The 15986-nt window shown below is 41.9% G+C and overlaps 1 protein-coding gene across 3 annotated transcripts in view; it reads left to right on the forward strand.

Moving 5' to 3' along the window:
• The window catches only part of VTI1A (vesicle transport through interaction with t-SNAREs 1A), a 306175-nt gene that overhangs the window by 234269 nt on the left and 55920 nt on the right, over window positions 1-15986 (forward strand). The window contains exon 8 of one of the 3 annotated variants that reach the window (XM_023753363.1): window positions 7243-7370. The exons of the other annotated variants lie outside the window; for them this stretch is intronic. Within the exon in view, the coding sequence (XP_023609131.1) occupies window positions 7243-7357 (115 nt within the window). The 3' untranslated portion in view covers window positions 7358-7370. Of the gene's footprint in view, window positions 1-7242; window positions 7371-15986 lie in introns of those variants that run through there. 3 annotated transcript variants of the gene reach the window in all.

Genomic DNA, 15986 nt, shown 5'->3' on the forward strand with positions numbered 1-15986 from the left:
CATGCTGTCTAAGGCTGTCCACCTCTGTTCCTCCACTCCCTCTGCCTCATTCCCAACCTCACCTGACACACCGTGTCTATCCAACCACACTAGACTCATGGGTCTCTGACCAAGGTTCTTGCTCACTCTTGCATGCCTTTATGTGTCCTGTCCCCTCTCCCCAAGATGTCTTATTCTTGAGTTACATGAATTGGCTCGTGGTTTACCCTGTTCTTCTTGGACGACTCAGGAATCCTGCAATTCTCCCAACTGCAGGATCCATTTCTCCTTTGCCATCTACTGCATTTTACCTTATCTCCCTCTCTGATGTGCTAGTCAGGATAAATTCCTCCTTTCTTTCTAATCCCATGGCTTTTTGCTGATCATAATACTTACTTATTCCAGCCAGTCTTTAATAAGGGTCTTTATAAAGTTCCATCCCTTCCCCCACTGAACTCTGATCTTTCTGGGCACAGAAATCTTGCCTTCCTCATTCGGTAGCATCTCTAACCACTGTGTAGGTCAGTGATGGCGAACCTATGACACGCGTGTCAGAGGTGACACGCGAACTCATTTTTTGGTTGATTTTTCTTTGTTAAATGGCATTTAAATATATAAAATAAATATCAAAAATATAAATCTTTGTTTTACTATGGTTGCAAATATCAAAAAATTTCTATATGTGACACGGCACCAGAGTTAAGTTAGGGTTTTTCAAAATGCTGACACGCCGAGCTCAAAAGGTTCGCCATCACTGGTGTAGGTCCTCAATAAGTATTTTGCTGAATTGTTTTAATTTCATTCTCCAAAGATAAAAGTGTGGGCATGTAAGGAGCCCTAAGTCACGGAGAGAACCCGCCTGATGCAAAGTATCAAGGACTAACATTTAAAAACAAAATTATTTTAATCTTCTATTGAATTTAAAGTTACCCACATTGGTTTACCAGTTTCAATTAGCAGAAAATGCAACTTTACTGGGGGGGTTTTCCTCCTCAGATTATGTTGCTCATTACAAATCTCAGGAGTTTTACATGCAGTTGCCAAAAATCTCCTTTTTGACAAATTGCACAGGAGGCATTTGGGGATCATGTGATAGAGCTGATTGAATCTCAGCCAAGTTCTGTACCCTGATATCACTCAAAACAAAAATACAGATATAGGGCTACTACAAACTGTATCTATTTATTTTATCCAAACCTTCAAGATTCACTGTCTTTAAAAATAATCAGATTCTTTCTAAATAAAATGCCACGTAAACAATGCAAATAAAACTATTTTGTTTGCTGAGAAGTAATTGAAAATCTGCAACTAATTACCAACTGGCAAGCTCTGAGCCTGCAAACAGCTGAAACACTGTGCCGATGCACTGTTTACAGCTGGGTTCAAAACTGGTTTCCCTGCACCAGCCATCCACAAGTTATTAATCAATACTTTGCCAAGTTCTCTACCTCACCTTCAAAAAATGGTAATAAACATTTGATTTTCAATATGGGCTTCATAAACAAAGCTGTTAAAACCAGGGGAGGGGTATAATTGGTTAGAACACACAAAGCCTGTTCTTGAGTTACGTGAATTGGCTCATGGTTTACCCTGTTCTTCCTAGACGACTCAGGAATCCTGAAATTTAATTGAAATTAATATTTTTGTCAGTCTGGTCCGTGAATCCCCTGTGGCACTCCACTGACATATTACATAACATTTTTAACTGACATTCTGGAGAAAAGCAGCATATGCATGGACCACAGAGAGACGGGGATCAATGGATTTGATTTGTCCTTCCTACAAGCAGGTGACATTGAATTTATAAACGACTCTAATCTGAGTGGTGAAATTTAAAGTGTATATGCGTATGTGTGTAGTCTGACCCTTCCATACCTCTCAAACTCCATCTCCTATTGTTCTTCCTCTCCCCGCTGCCCTACATTCACTCTTGCTCAGTTATTGCCCTGGCTATTCAATTTTCCTGTCGTTTTTCCTCTAGATGAGAGATGGCGAACCTTTTGAGCTCGGCGTGTCAGCATTTTGAAAAATCCTAACTTAACTCTGTTGCCATGTCACACATAGAAATTTTTTGATATTTGCAACCATAGTAAAACAAAGATTTATATTTTTGATATTTATTTTATATATTTAAATGCCATTTAACAAAGAAAAATCAACCAAAAAAATGAGTTCGCGTGTCACCTCTGACACGTGTATCATAGGTTCGCCATCACTGCTCTAGATCATCACTTGGCTGGCTCCTTCTTCTCCTTCTTTTCCTTAATGTCACTCCTCAAAAAGGCTTTCCCTGTCCACCTTACCTAATATCTTATTCCTTATTCTCTTTCTTCATTTATTTACTTGATTATCGTGAAAAGCCTTTACTGGATTGGAAATTATTCAAGGACAGACACCTTATTTATCTTGTTCACCACTCTAACCTAATCCCTTAAATGGTACCTCTCACATGGCAAGTTCTCAATAAGTACTAGATGAATGGATGGATGGATGGATGGATGGATGGATAGATGGATACATGGTAGATGAATGGATAGTTGGATGGGTGGGTGGGTAGAAAGATGTATGGCTAGATTAGAGGGATGAATGAAGGAATAAAGAAAGTTATGTTGGTTGGGATAAGCAGCATAGTTTGGACAGAAATTTAATGTTAGGAAGGGTTTAACTCTAAAAGCAGCTCCTTCAGTAAGAAACAAGAGCCTATCCTAAATTTCAGAATTGGGGACATCTCTCTGAACTGGGGTGCATTCAGAGGTGAGAGATGGTGAGAAGTACATAATGAACTCTCAGCTTTCTCAAGACTTGTTCTTTAGAAAAATGGGTAGACTTGTCTCTGTGGCCCCAAAGGCTCGACCCACAACCAGTAGGTGGAAATTACTGGAACACATGTTGTGGCTTAATCTGAGAGAACTTTCTCACTGAGAGAAGTGCTTTGAATGGAAAATAAGTAGAGAAGTGATGTTGGTGGAAATATGTAGACACACCACACCTGAATACTCGACAAGGATGCTCATCCCAGGGGCTACTGGCATCACATGTGCTGTGGTTCTTGATGACTTCTCTGACCCCTTCCAACCCTGTAGCGCTGTGATCCATAATGATCAAAGGAAAAAGCCTGCTCAACAGTTGACAATTATTTTTAAAAGGAGAAATTCCAATGAGTTATGGATTATTCATTTTGTCCCATAAGGAGATAACTTGAAAAATGACAAAAAGGAACTCAAAGAAAAAGTTCTAGCAAATAATAAGGCAGAATTCTGAAAGTCTCTTTCCCATCTTCTGTTCCCTGGGATGCCTTCGACAGGGTGTGCTGTATTTTAGGCAAATTGTGAGCAAGGAGCCTGCATTCCCTGGGGGTGCAGGGACAGCGTGTAAGGTCTCAATCCAGCTCTGTGATCTTAACGCAGAACCTCTATATGTGAAACGCAGTGGTACCGCTAAAATAGAACAAGAGCACTCCATCCATGTGAAGATGACAGTCAAGGTCACTGAGACCTACAGCGATCTGGCAAATTAAAGCTGTCTGTGGCTGCCTTTCCCTTCAGGACATACTTTTGAAGATAAAAAAAAAAAAAGCTTAAGTTGATGATTTTCTGTTGCTGAGTCATTATTCTTGCAGTTCTTTTTGCCTTTCCTATGTATTGTTTGTTTGATACCTGACCCGTAGAATAGTTGCCTTCCTGTGGATGTGAGGGAGAGAGCTGAGATGGAGATCAGCCCCCGTAGGCAGATCTGGACATGGGTGTGTCAGCCCTCCTGCTAGCCCATAGATGTCCACAGGTCAGAATGAATGTCCTGCCTGGTTAATGAAGTTGAGACTATTCACTGCCCCACAATCCAGTTCTTTCCCTCTCCAGTGACTGGGGTGAATGGGATACTGAAAATGGAGTATGGGAAGGGAGTTTAGATTCCTCATCTGGTTTCTGACCAGTTTGACTCATCGTCTTACAGAGGAGGGCTCATTTGGGCCACGTATGAGCAGCACTGTCGCTGGCAAAGCATCCCCAGTGCTCCCTCCCCTCATCTAGGTGGAGCTCACTCATCTTGCAAGGCCCAGCTTAAATGTTACCTTCTGTCCTGGCTCTCCCAAGCCCTCGGGCTGAATAACCACTCTTTCCTCTGTGCCCCCTCACTCTCCTCTCTGTAGTGTTGATCAGTTCATGTGATGGATTGTTCTCTGCAGACTTGGCTCTCCTCAGAGGCTGTGAGATCCTTGAGGCCGAAGGGACTGCGTTTCCTTTTTTGTTATATCTCCAGGATATAACAAATTCCTGGAACGCAGTAGGTCCTCAAGGAATGCCTGATGCATTGGGAAGAAAGTGACTAGATACCTAAAATATTAAAGGGATTAAAGGGAATAACATTTTGTGGGTAGAGAGTAATCAAAACATGTGAAGTTCAGTGAGAAACTAGTCTTTTCTTCCCAATACAACAGTGACAGTTTCTTTCTCTCACAAGCCACCTGGACCTTAATGGTTATTTCATTACGAGATTGTTGAGTTCACAAGATGACAGAACTGTGTTTACCTTGGACTTGGGGCTGCCCTCTATTAGGAAGCTTTCAGCAGAGCCTGAAAGTCAAGTTAGGGCATTGTGGGCAAAAAGCCAGCGGGAAAGCCCTCCTGGATAAGAAATGCTTTATCCTCTGGTGCCTGAGTCTTGTGGAATTCAGCAGTGACCTAGCCGAATGATCCCCCGGTGAGGCCTCCACACGTTCCAAAGCCTGAACTTGCTCTGAATGGGCTCCGGATTGCCATGATGCATGCAGTCCTTGGGGTCAGGGGCCACCCTGCTGTCAATCAGACAGGGCAGGTGGAATGTGGCCCAGCTGCACTTCTGGTTGCATTTCCTGACACCTCCCTATCCCATGACGATCGGTCTTTGGCGTGCTGTTTCTGCCACCTTGTCGTCTCAATGGCTTGTCGGGGGTTTCGATGGGTGTGCATGTGGAGAGCCTGTCCCCAGTCCTTGTCCCCAGTCTCCGGACAAGCTCAACTTCACTTCCTCCAGCCTTATCAGACCCTTTGTTTCCAAAATTGTTACTCAGCCACTTGGGGAGTTGAACTGGATTCCTCCTTTCCTCCGTCCTCCAGCTGAAAGTAATGCAGAAAACAGTTGACCCTAGTGAGGATGTCCATTCTCCCCTTCCTCTTTGGTCTATCATGACTTAGATGGATAAGTTTGCAGAATTTTGTCAGCTGCATGTTTTGTACTGCGGGTGGTTGTGTGGCCATCTCTGCTTCAAGCCCAGCTTAGAGAAACATATGGGCCCAGATTCTTCAGCGCTGCAGATATGAGACTTTCTCATGTTAAGAGATTTAACAGATGAAATATGGTTTTCTGAACCTCTTTTCATTTACTGTCAAAATAACAAGTGATGTCTTGTCTTTCAACAGAGGAGCTCTTTTTACTCAGCTATGCAACGAAGAATGTGCCGTTGTCTTTGCTGTAGGTTTTCTATTTTATTTGTAAATTGTGCGTGCTGCATGCCACGGAATACTGAAAAGCCATACACCCTGGCTTGTTAGCTGACACAGAGTATGTGTGATTACAAATTGTTTGAATAACAGTGGACTATTGAACTGCCATCCAGATGTGTGTGGAGTTAACTGTGGGAATGTCCACAAAGAAGGATTATCTTTCTTGTTGCTGGGTCCAAGCCCCCCAGAAAGTTGAAACATAAGCGTGGAAGCTACTCAAATAGAACAGTAGCTGTAAATGGCTCCTCAGAAGCAAATTAATCATTGTTTAAACTTACATGTTGCAATTAAGATTGAGTTTATTCTCCTAAAGTAAGTCAGGCAAAGAAAATACCAAACAAAACCAAAAGAAGTTGTGTCTTTGAATGGCCTTTGGAAATGGTTTAGTCGTTTATGTTTTTAGATGTCTAGAAATTCAGAACATTGTTCATTCAAAATAAGACCCTGACCATCCCAAGTCTCTCAGCCTTCTTGTGTACTTTGTCCATGTTTCCTAAACTTCCTTCCATCCTGTTTGCTATACAAGATACTACAACCATAGAATGGTTGGTATTCACAGTACTGGCCCTGGGAAAACAATACAGATATTTTCTGTGAGCATTTTCTTTAAAAGATGTTTGAACCACAGTGAGATACCACTTCACACACATTAGGATGGCTAAAATAAAAAAGACAATAACAAGTGTTGGCAAGGATATGGAGATATCAGAACCCTCGTCCACTGCTTATGAGAATGTAAAATGGCATAGCCTACTTTGGAAAACAGTTTGGAAATTCCTTAAAATGTTAAACGTGGAGCTGCCATACGACCCAGCCTTTCCTTTCCTAGGTATATATACCCAAGAGAAGTGAAAGTGTGTGTTCACACAAAAACTTGCCATGAATATGTATAGCAGCATTATTCTTAATAGTCAAAAAGTATAATAACCCAAATGTTCATCAAATGATGAAAGGATAAATAAAATGCAGTATATTTTTCAGCCACAAAAAGAAATGAAGTACTAATACAACCTAGATCAGCGGTTCTCAACCTGTGGGTCGCGACCCCTTTGGGGATCAAATGACCAAGACCATCGGAAAACACATATATAATTACATATTGTTTTTGTGATTAATCACTATGCTTTAATTATGTTCAATTTGTAACAATGAAAATACATCCTGCATATCAGATATTTACATTACGATTCATAACAGTAGCAAAATTACAGTTATGAAGTAGCAACGAAAATAATGTTATGGTTGGGGGTCACCACAACATGAGGAACTGTATTAAAGGGTCGCGGCATTAGGAAGGTTGAGAACCACTGACCTAGATGAACCTTGAAAACATGCTAAGTGAACGAAGCCAGACACAACAGACCACATGTTGTATGAGTCCATATGTATAGAATGTCCAGAATAGGGCTGGAGAGGTTGAGGGAAAATGGAGATACTGCTAATGGGTATAGGGTTTCTTTTTAGATAAAATTTTTCTAAAATTGATTATGATAATGGCTATATAATTTGGCGAATTTACGAAAAAACCTTGAATTTATACTTTAAATGGATAAGTTGCATGGTATATAAATTATACCTCAATAAAGCTGTTTTACAGTGAAAGCAAAATAAAGACATTTTCAGGTAAAAATAAATTTAAAGGTATTTGAATGCGATTTTTTAAAGAAAAATCATGCCTCAAATTACAATATCTTCAGAAATCACAGCTGAACTTTTTTGACAGCATGAAAAAGAAGGGGAAATGGTATTAAATTTAATAGCTTATATCCTTTTTTTTTCCTAGAATGAAAGATCTGTTACTTGTTCAACGGTGTCAACACTTTCTATCTCTAGTTAGAATCTACAGCAGTAAGTTGGCATCCAGCCATCAGATACCTAGATTTACCTTTGTGCAATAAAACTCCCTTCAGCAATGCACATGGAAATATATCATTCTGAGCCCATTTTCAATCATGTAACAAACAAGTCGAAAAATATTTGTAATTATGAAACATCAACCAAGTCAGAAGAAACAAAGAAACTGATAGGAAATGGACTCTAGATTCTGTTCACACTCCACTTTCTATAGTTTAATCTGAAGAAAAATGTGGAGTTTCCTGCAGAGTGATTAATAGGCCCGTGTGGTGACATGCAGGAACTCTGAGCTTGACCTTGCAGGTAAAGGCTAACTGGTATGTTAAGTTGATTACACAATTTCCTCTAAATAAGTTGACAAGTGGTTTGCACAGTTGCCTTGACTTTTGCCCTTATAAATGCACACTTATAAATGACTTGCTTTTTCAGCTAAAGCAGTCCTTATTTTAGATGTGACATGTGTTAAGTAAACAGCCTGATAGGGAACCCAAGCTTCCCAGCCTTCATAGCCAGGCCAGATTATCAGAGCTGCTAAGGGGCCAGAGTCTAGGGAGTCTGAAACTCGGCTTTGAGATGTTGCTCTATTTGTAGGGCATGGAAAGACTCAAAACTGTTTTCCTCCTTCCACTATGGTGAAGGAGACGAAAGGATTTGAGATGGTAATTCCAACAAATGGCTTAAAATATTCCAGGAGTAGAGGCCGCTGAGTGGTTTTCGGTAAATGGCAAGTCGACTTAATTTGAGTGTTTTATACTGATCTCCTTTCAGGATGTCAAGTCTGTAAGAATATGCAGTCTCTGATATTTCTTCAAAAATACCATGGAGAAAGGTTTCTCGTCAGCATTTCTGTCCTGTGATCATTGCACGGGTAGAAAATGTAGTCCTTTTATACTCTAGAGAATATAGTCTATTGAGATATTTTTGTTCACAGATATACCATTTTTATTTAAGGGGAACGTTACAGAAAACCATTAGAAATGAACAGGAAATGTAGCTTCAGATGATCAAAATGCAGCTTAGGAAAATAACTGTTTATTCGTAGATTTGTAAGTCAAGTGCCTCTAATGAACCTAATATATCCTAATTTGATGAGGGAAAAGAGCCTCGCTAAATGGTTGATTTATCTGGGATCGCGTGTGCATGTGTGTTCCTGAGTAAGGTAAACATGTGGAAGATGAATTGGTTTTTATTTGTTTATACAAAGATAATACCATGTACGCTCTCCACATCTAGAATATGACAAGACTTGAACTCATCTGGAAAACAGAGCACTATTAGGACTCAGAGGTTAAATTCACCATCCCACCCTCAAATCTCCGAACGTTCTTCTGAAACAATGTGCAGACCCCACCATAAATCATCTTTATTCATGTTAACTCTTACATGAGATGAACTTCGTCAGCCCGAATGCCTACTACTTGCCAGAGATGACTCACTCAGTGATCTTTTTATGTATTTCATTATTGCCCTCTACCGTCTATAGGTATTTGTACCACTTTCCGGAGGGCTGTGTGCTTGGGCGAGGACTGGAGCTAATCCATCCTGCCATGTGGCTCTTCCTTGCACATTGTCTTTGCAAGTTGTCCATACTCAGTAATAATTAACTGTTAACAACAACATCCTTGACTCACGCTGCTGAGCCATTTCACTCCCTCCCCACTGGCCAGCTCCCTTTCCTTGAGGCAGGGGGAGATTTCTCACACTCAGCCCTCTCTGCTTGTGCAAAGTTGGGCTCTCTGGAGGTTTGGCATTAAACTCTGCATGGCAAACCCAGGATTCATGAACGTCCCACCACAGTGGAACAGTCCAAGAAGTTTCAACCGCCTCTCCATTTTCTCTCTCAAGAGAGTAACTTCTTAAAAATACAAAATAAATACTTCTGTTATATACATTATAATCAAATATATCAGAAATAAAAAATATAGGACAGACTATAATGAACACCCTTCTTCCCAGCACAAGCATAAGAATTAATATTTTCATACTTTCACTGATTTTTTTTAGAGGGAAAGGAAGGGAGAGAGAGAGAAACATTGATGTGAGAGGGAAACGTGGATTAGCTGCCTCCTGCATGCCCCCTACAAGGGATTAAGCCCACAACCCAGGCATGTGCCAGACCAGGAATCAAACCAGCATTTTTTCAACTGTGTGCAACCAACTGAGCCACACCAGCCAGGGCAAGAATTAATATTTACAAATACAGATGAAGCCTCCTTAAAACTTCTTGAGGCATACCAGTTGGAAGTAACTGGTCTAGACCCGTGGTTGGCAAACTGTGGCTCGCGAGCCACATGCGGCTCTTTGGCCCCTTGAGTGTGGCTCTTCTTAAGCCTTAGGAGTACCCTAATTAAGTTAATAACGGTGTACCTACCTATATAGTTTAAGTTTAAAAAATTTGGCTCTCAAAAGAAATTTCAATCGTTGTACTGTTGATATTTGGCTCTGTTGACTAATGAGTTTGCCGACCACTGGTCTAGACCATTAGCTTAGACTTAGCCAAGGCAAGAATTAATAGTTAGGAATACAGATGAAGCCTCCTTTCAACTTCAGGAGTTTACAAGGCCAAGTCTACAGCACCTGGAAGACATCTAGTGAAATACTGGGACCTGCCCTGTGAGAGGAAAGAGACATGATATGCTCCTGGGGGAAGAACACACTCTTCCTTTGCTGGTTTGAGTCTCTTGAATTCTCAACATTGGAGCCATAGGAAATTGCTGATACTCCGTTCTTGTCAAACGTCGAAAGAGACAGTTTTCTATGGTGTTTTCCTTAGTGTCCATTGTACAACATAAAAGAAAACCAAAATCAAGCTCACATCTTCTCTTGTCTAGATCATCAATTTTCAACCTTTTTCATCCCATGGCACACATAAACCAATTACTAGAATTCAGCAGTACACCAAAAAAATATATTGTATTTTTTGCCAATATGGCAAAAACATAGGTATAATTTTTATTGATTGACAAAAAAAATAATTATAGTAATTACCTATCCTTTTTGCTCCAAAGTGACTTTTTAAAAAATCAGGTGCCAATACTTGTATACTATAAGGATGTCTGGTACCAAGAATTAGCCAATCAGACACAACATTATTATGTGACATGACCTATAAAATATAACTCTATTGTATCACCTGTATATTTAGGGCATTCACACCAGATGGCTGTTGTCATTTTTTTTATTTGACAATCTAAGGGAAAAGAGGTCAGGTATTGCATGTTTTAAAACTTCTTGCGGCATGCCAGTTGAAAATCGCTGGTCTAGACCATTAGCTTAGACTCAGAATTGACTTCCCTGCCTCGATTCTCTACCCCTCCCAATTCAACATCCACTCTCTTGCCACAAGCGTGTATATGTGGTCAAACTCATACTGCCTTGCAGATTTCGTCCTCACAAGAAACTAGCAGATATCCGGGGCAGACCCAGGTTTTGTGGGATTGGAAGGTTATGCAGTTGGGATTCCCTGAGGAGGGAATGTTACATTCAAAACTAGTTATGAAAGTCAGTGTTTATTATGTCAATAAAGTTTTAAAAGTATGCAAATACTGCAAACACCACAACATCCAGAAAATCGCGTTGTTTTATTCATTAATTGCTTGACACACATTTATAATACTTTTTTCCTATATTTTTGGCTGCATATTCTTCGGTCATTTCTTCATATAACACATTTCGTAATATCATTTTCTATGATGTGAAAGAATACTTCAGTCCTTTTTCTAACATGGTTGAGAAAATACTGAGAGTAGTTTCTAAACTTTTCTTTGCTTTATCGTTCAATATTAGTAATGTCATGTAAGTTTTTAAGATGGTTGTCACCAAAACATCTCTCAGATTTTTCTACATATGAGCTGTAGGATTTGGATCTCCTTCCCTCCTCTCCCCCTTTCCTCCCCCCCGCCACATCCCCAAAGACTAGTTTCTGGCTCCATACATATTTTTTCTCTACCTCCCACATACTTTCAGTGCCAGGTGCTTTCAGACAAGTTCATATGACCTCTGACTCTGCTACTTCATGTCCCAACACAAGATGAGTTGGCCATTTCCAGCCCAGGACAGCTAGCAATAATTTAACCAAACATGGAAATGACTGTGAAATGTATAAACATACCCTACTACATCCTAAATAAATAATCCCTAACTCAACTTTCCCTTCACTGGAACCCAAAAATGCCCACAGCCAATCCAGTGCTACCCAACCCAAGGGAGAGTCAAGTACAAAGATAGTTAAATATCTTACAAATTATGCAAGACATTTGGCCACAAGAACATATTCCTAGGGTGGCCCAAACAAGTGAGGGACTGACCCTCTAAGCCAGTGGTTCTCAACCTGTGGGTCGCCAACCTGTGGGTCGCAACCCCTTTGGGGATCGAACGACCCTTTCACAGGGGTCGCGTAAGACCATCGGAAAACACATATATAATTACATATTGTTTTTGTGATTAATCACTATGCTTTAATTATGTTCAATTTGTAACAATGAAAATACATCCTGCATATCAGATATTTACATTACGATTCATACCAGTAGCAAAATTGCAGTTATGAAGTAGCAACGAAAATAATGTTATGGTTGGGGGTCACCACAACATGAGGAATTGTATTAAAGGGTCGCGGCATTAGGAAGGTTAAGAACTACTGATCTAAGCGATCAGGGTGCTGAGAAGTTGCATTCACTTCACAGGAAACGCTCAAAGTCACTTGGGTAGCAAATAACAGAGCTAAGATGTGAACCCATCTTTGGTGGCCCAGCTCTTATCTATTCAGTTATGTTAACTAGCATCTCATTTTATGAAACCTTTTCCTTCCCTGCCCCAGCTTGGCACTCAGCATCTAGCCTTTGGTCAGTATTTGCTACACCCACAAATATAGGCATTCCGATCCTGAAACAGATTTGCTATATTCCTGAGCACCCTTGGGCCAACTCCCTCTAAGACTCTGGAATCTAAGGTCTGTTTGAAACAAATGTTATCATGATAGAGAATGTCCAATGACTGTGCATTCGACAAAGCTCACCACCTCTCCTCCACTCATGTTCCAAAAATCATGTTCCTCCTGCTCCAGCTAGGAACATTTCCCAGTCTGCCCCAAGGATTGATAGATACAGTGCAATCTTCTGCATGGATCCTGGTGTCCCTGGGAGCCATCGCCAGGAAGTGGTGGGACAGCCCTAATTAGAAGGGGACCGCCAGCAGGGGCCCTGCTCTCCATGCCCTGGCACCTGCAGGAGAAAGGCCTCCTCTGATAAGCCCTCCAATGTCTACAACCCCCAGTGGTACACATGGGCGGAACTCGCTCTCACAAAACAAGTGTGTTTGCCAAATCAGGGCTGAAGTATCTTGCAAGGCCACTTGTTCCGGGAGAAAGACAGGATAAGGGAAGTGGCAGGAGCCGTGATAGGAAAGGAGTTTTTCACCCTAACAAGTGTGAACTGATAAGCCTGACCTGTAAGGCCAATGTTGAGGGTCCTAAGTACACCTCTCAGGCCAAAATTAGCTGAGCAAATTTGATTTGGCTTTCCGTGTTATAATGGGGGAAAATCCTGGGGAGAAAGAAAACGCCGAGGGTGTTGCCACCACAGATGACAGATTTGACCACTAGATTTTCCTACTTAATGAGTGAAGGGAATAATCTTTCTAGCATGCCTGACACTGTGATAAAACTAAAGTAATAATAATAATACTTCGGTCCTTACTATGCCCCAGTCCCTGAGCTGAGTGTTTCCATTGCTTCTTTCATTTGAGCCTCGCAAGAACTGTATGAGGCTGTTCCCACTTACAGGTGAAGAAATGGGACTCAGAGAGACCCAGCCATATACCCAACCCAGACACACAGCCAGCAAGTGGTGGAGGCCAGATCTGAACCAAGGCAGCCAGACGTGGGAGGACGCATACTTATCGACTCCCTTATACACGGACAAGTCCATCGCATCCTGTCCGTGTCTCCCTGCTCAGGACTCACCCTGCCTCTCTGAACAGTTCCCATAAAAAGGGATGGGGGGGCTTTGAGAAACCCTCTGAGTGTAATTCTATAATAGCAAAGCAAACAAGGCTATTTTTATCACCTGCCACAAGTACCCTTGTTCACTACCTATTTTCTCTTAGGGTGCCTAGAATAAAACAGAAGAAAATCAGTAAGGAGAGAAATAACTGTATTGATCCCTGAAGGCCTTGGTACGTGCTGGATTCCTCTCCATCCTTGCTTGGAGGCTCAGGCTGTGTAAAGGGAAACAAAGATTGAGGGGAGCGTGGCTGCTTCCGTCTGGCAAACTCAGGTTACTGTGAAGTATCTGAGGTCAAGGTGCTGCCTCCTGGGGCTGAAACGGGTTCCCTGAGTGTTACTCACTTGTACATTTAAAAATCCGGCCAGTGTGGCTCAGGTGGTTGAGCATCTACCTATGAACCAAGAGGTCACTGGTTCGATTCTCGGTCAGGGCACGTGCCCAGGTTGCGGGCTTGATCCCCAGTGGGGACCATGCAGGAGGCAGCCAATCAATGATTCTCTCTCATCATTGATGTTCCTATCTCTCTTTCCCTCTCCCTTCCTCTCTGCAGTAAATTAAAAACATACATTTTTTTTAAAAAAATCCACCAGGAAGCTTTTGGAATGTTCTCAGGAGGGGCAGCCATGTTCATGCAGCCCAGATATAGGCCACAGTGGTAGTCTAATGCCCAGACCAAGGGCATCAGCCTGGGGCTCATAGTCACCTTGGAGAGAAGTGGTGGGCCAAGGCCAAGGTGATGAGCGGGAACCTCAGAACATACGCTCAAACTCCTCATTTTATAGAAGGAGAAACTGAGACCCAGGGACCTACTGTGAGTCATAGTGAAACCAACTAGGATTCCTGCTAAGACACTCTTTCTGCTACAGGCTGCTGACATGCCTGTCTCAGGGCAGCGTCACCCAAGCAGATGGGTACCTTCCTTAATAAATACATACCAAGTACACGTCAGGATAGTCATCCCGGGATCTGACCTGGGGGTGCATTTGAGGGTCATACTGAGAAGACCAACTACCAGGAGCGGCTGTGCCCTTTTCCTCAGGCGGTTAGAGTCTCCCTACATAGCAATAAAAGAGCTATTTCAATGAACTCTAACTTATTCCTACAGTTGGTGACTCACCTCCAGCAGTATGTGTTATCATCTTACCTGAGCCAGTCGAGTTGTCTCTGGATGTCTAGTCCTCCGCAGAGGTGCAGGGAGATTGCCTAGCCAGTTCTTTATTGCTTGTTCTGAAAGCAAGTATCCTGGAAGCCTATCCCTACGCATGTGCTGGTATTTCTCACACATCACACTCTCAGAGGGACCTTGTTGAATTAAATACACTTGGAAAGGTTGGGGGGAAAACAAATTATTGTTCGCATAAATCCATCTTTGCCAAACGAATCTTTTTTTAGCATATGCTTTTATCTTATGTACTTTAAATATATTCTCATCAAAATCACGGAACGATAGATGAACCTCACTCAATTTATGGACGCATCCACTATATAACCCAATTAGCGAAACCAGTCTTCACGGTCAAAACAACCAAAGTGGACTCCTTATCTGACAGAGCAAGCCTGCCTTCATTTTCTCAATCTAAATAACTATGTTAGTACAAGTCCCTAGGACCACAGGGCACGTCCGAATTCTGTTTCTATGCTGGTGGGAAGCACGTAGGGAGGGCTCAGGTAGGTGTGTAGAGCATAGAGCTTCAAGCCTGTCTGAATTTGTCATGTGAGGGACATGAGGTGCTGCCACCATCGGTACATTTTACTGACACTCTCTTTGCTGTGTCCCCACAAGATTCTCAGGAGAGCTGCATTCTTTGAAAATAAGTCAGGAGATGGAAGAGGTGAAGTCATTACATTTTCAATGGGCATAAAGGATCAAAACATGCACACTTCCACCCTGCAATATATCTGAATTCAGACCATCCCAACAAGGGCCGAACACCAGGCTCCACCTTCCACGGGGCTCCGTGTAAAACAGGGAGAGACTCAATGCCCCAGCCTGGCTTTGTGGTCCTTGATTGAAGGGGTAGCTACTTTCAGCAACAGATAGTTCATATTGTCTCCCAACGTGGCACTGTGGAGTCGTACCCCCCGCAACCCTCCGCCCTGGGCAAAGCCTCTTAGTGCGTGGAAGAAGACAGTTGAGGACAGACAGTGGTGCAAAAGTGCTAGCATGAATCTCAGAGGATTGGCTATAGCAGATCATTCACATGGAAGTTAGGGCACTGGAAATCGGTTCTCGCAAACTCAGCTATACTCCGATTGGAAGACTTTAAGAAAAACCCCTACAGGTACCCAACAAAAGGACATTATCAGAATGTTCATTGGAGCAGCAGGAATTGGAAAGCAACATAAATGTCCCTGGATAAGGGGAGGGCCAATGCAATAGAATACTATACTAGTACACCAGTTAAATGAACCTCACACACACGCACACACGTACGCATGTGCATCTTGAACTGTTATGTTGACTCAAAAGATAATTTTCAAAGTGGAGTATTATGTTAAAAACAGTACACATGTGTGAAGGTACGTAAGTATAAAAGCATAAATACTGGGGAAGGAGTAGCAACTGTTTTTGTAACGCGTGATCTTTTCAAAGGAGCAGCTCAGCCTCCCATGCTATTAAACCGGTTATTGTATTTCAAGAGGAAACAAAGAGACTGGTTTTTGAATC

Source organism: Myotis lucifugus, unplaced genomic scaffold (genome assembly GCF_000147115.1).
Source record: "Myotis lucifugus unplaced genomic scaffold, Myoluc2.0 scaffold_44, whole genome shotgun sequence".
Classification (NCBI taxonomy): Eukaryota; Metazoa; Chordata; class Mammalia; order Chiroptera; family Vespertilionidae; genus Myotis; species Myotis lucifugus.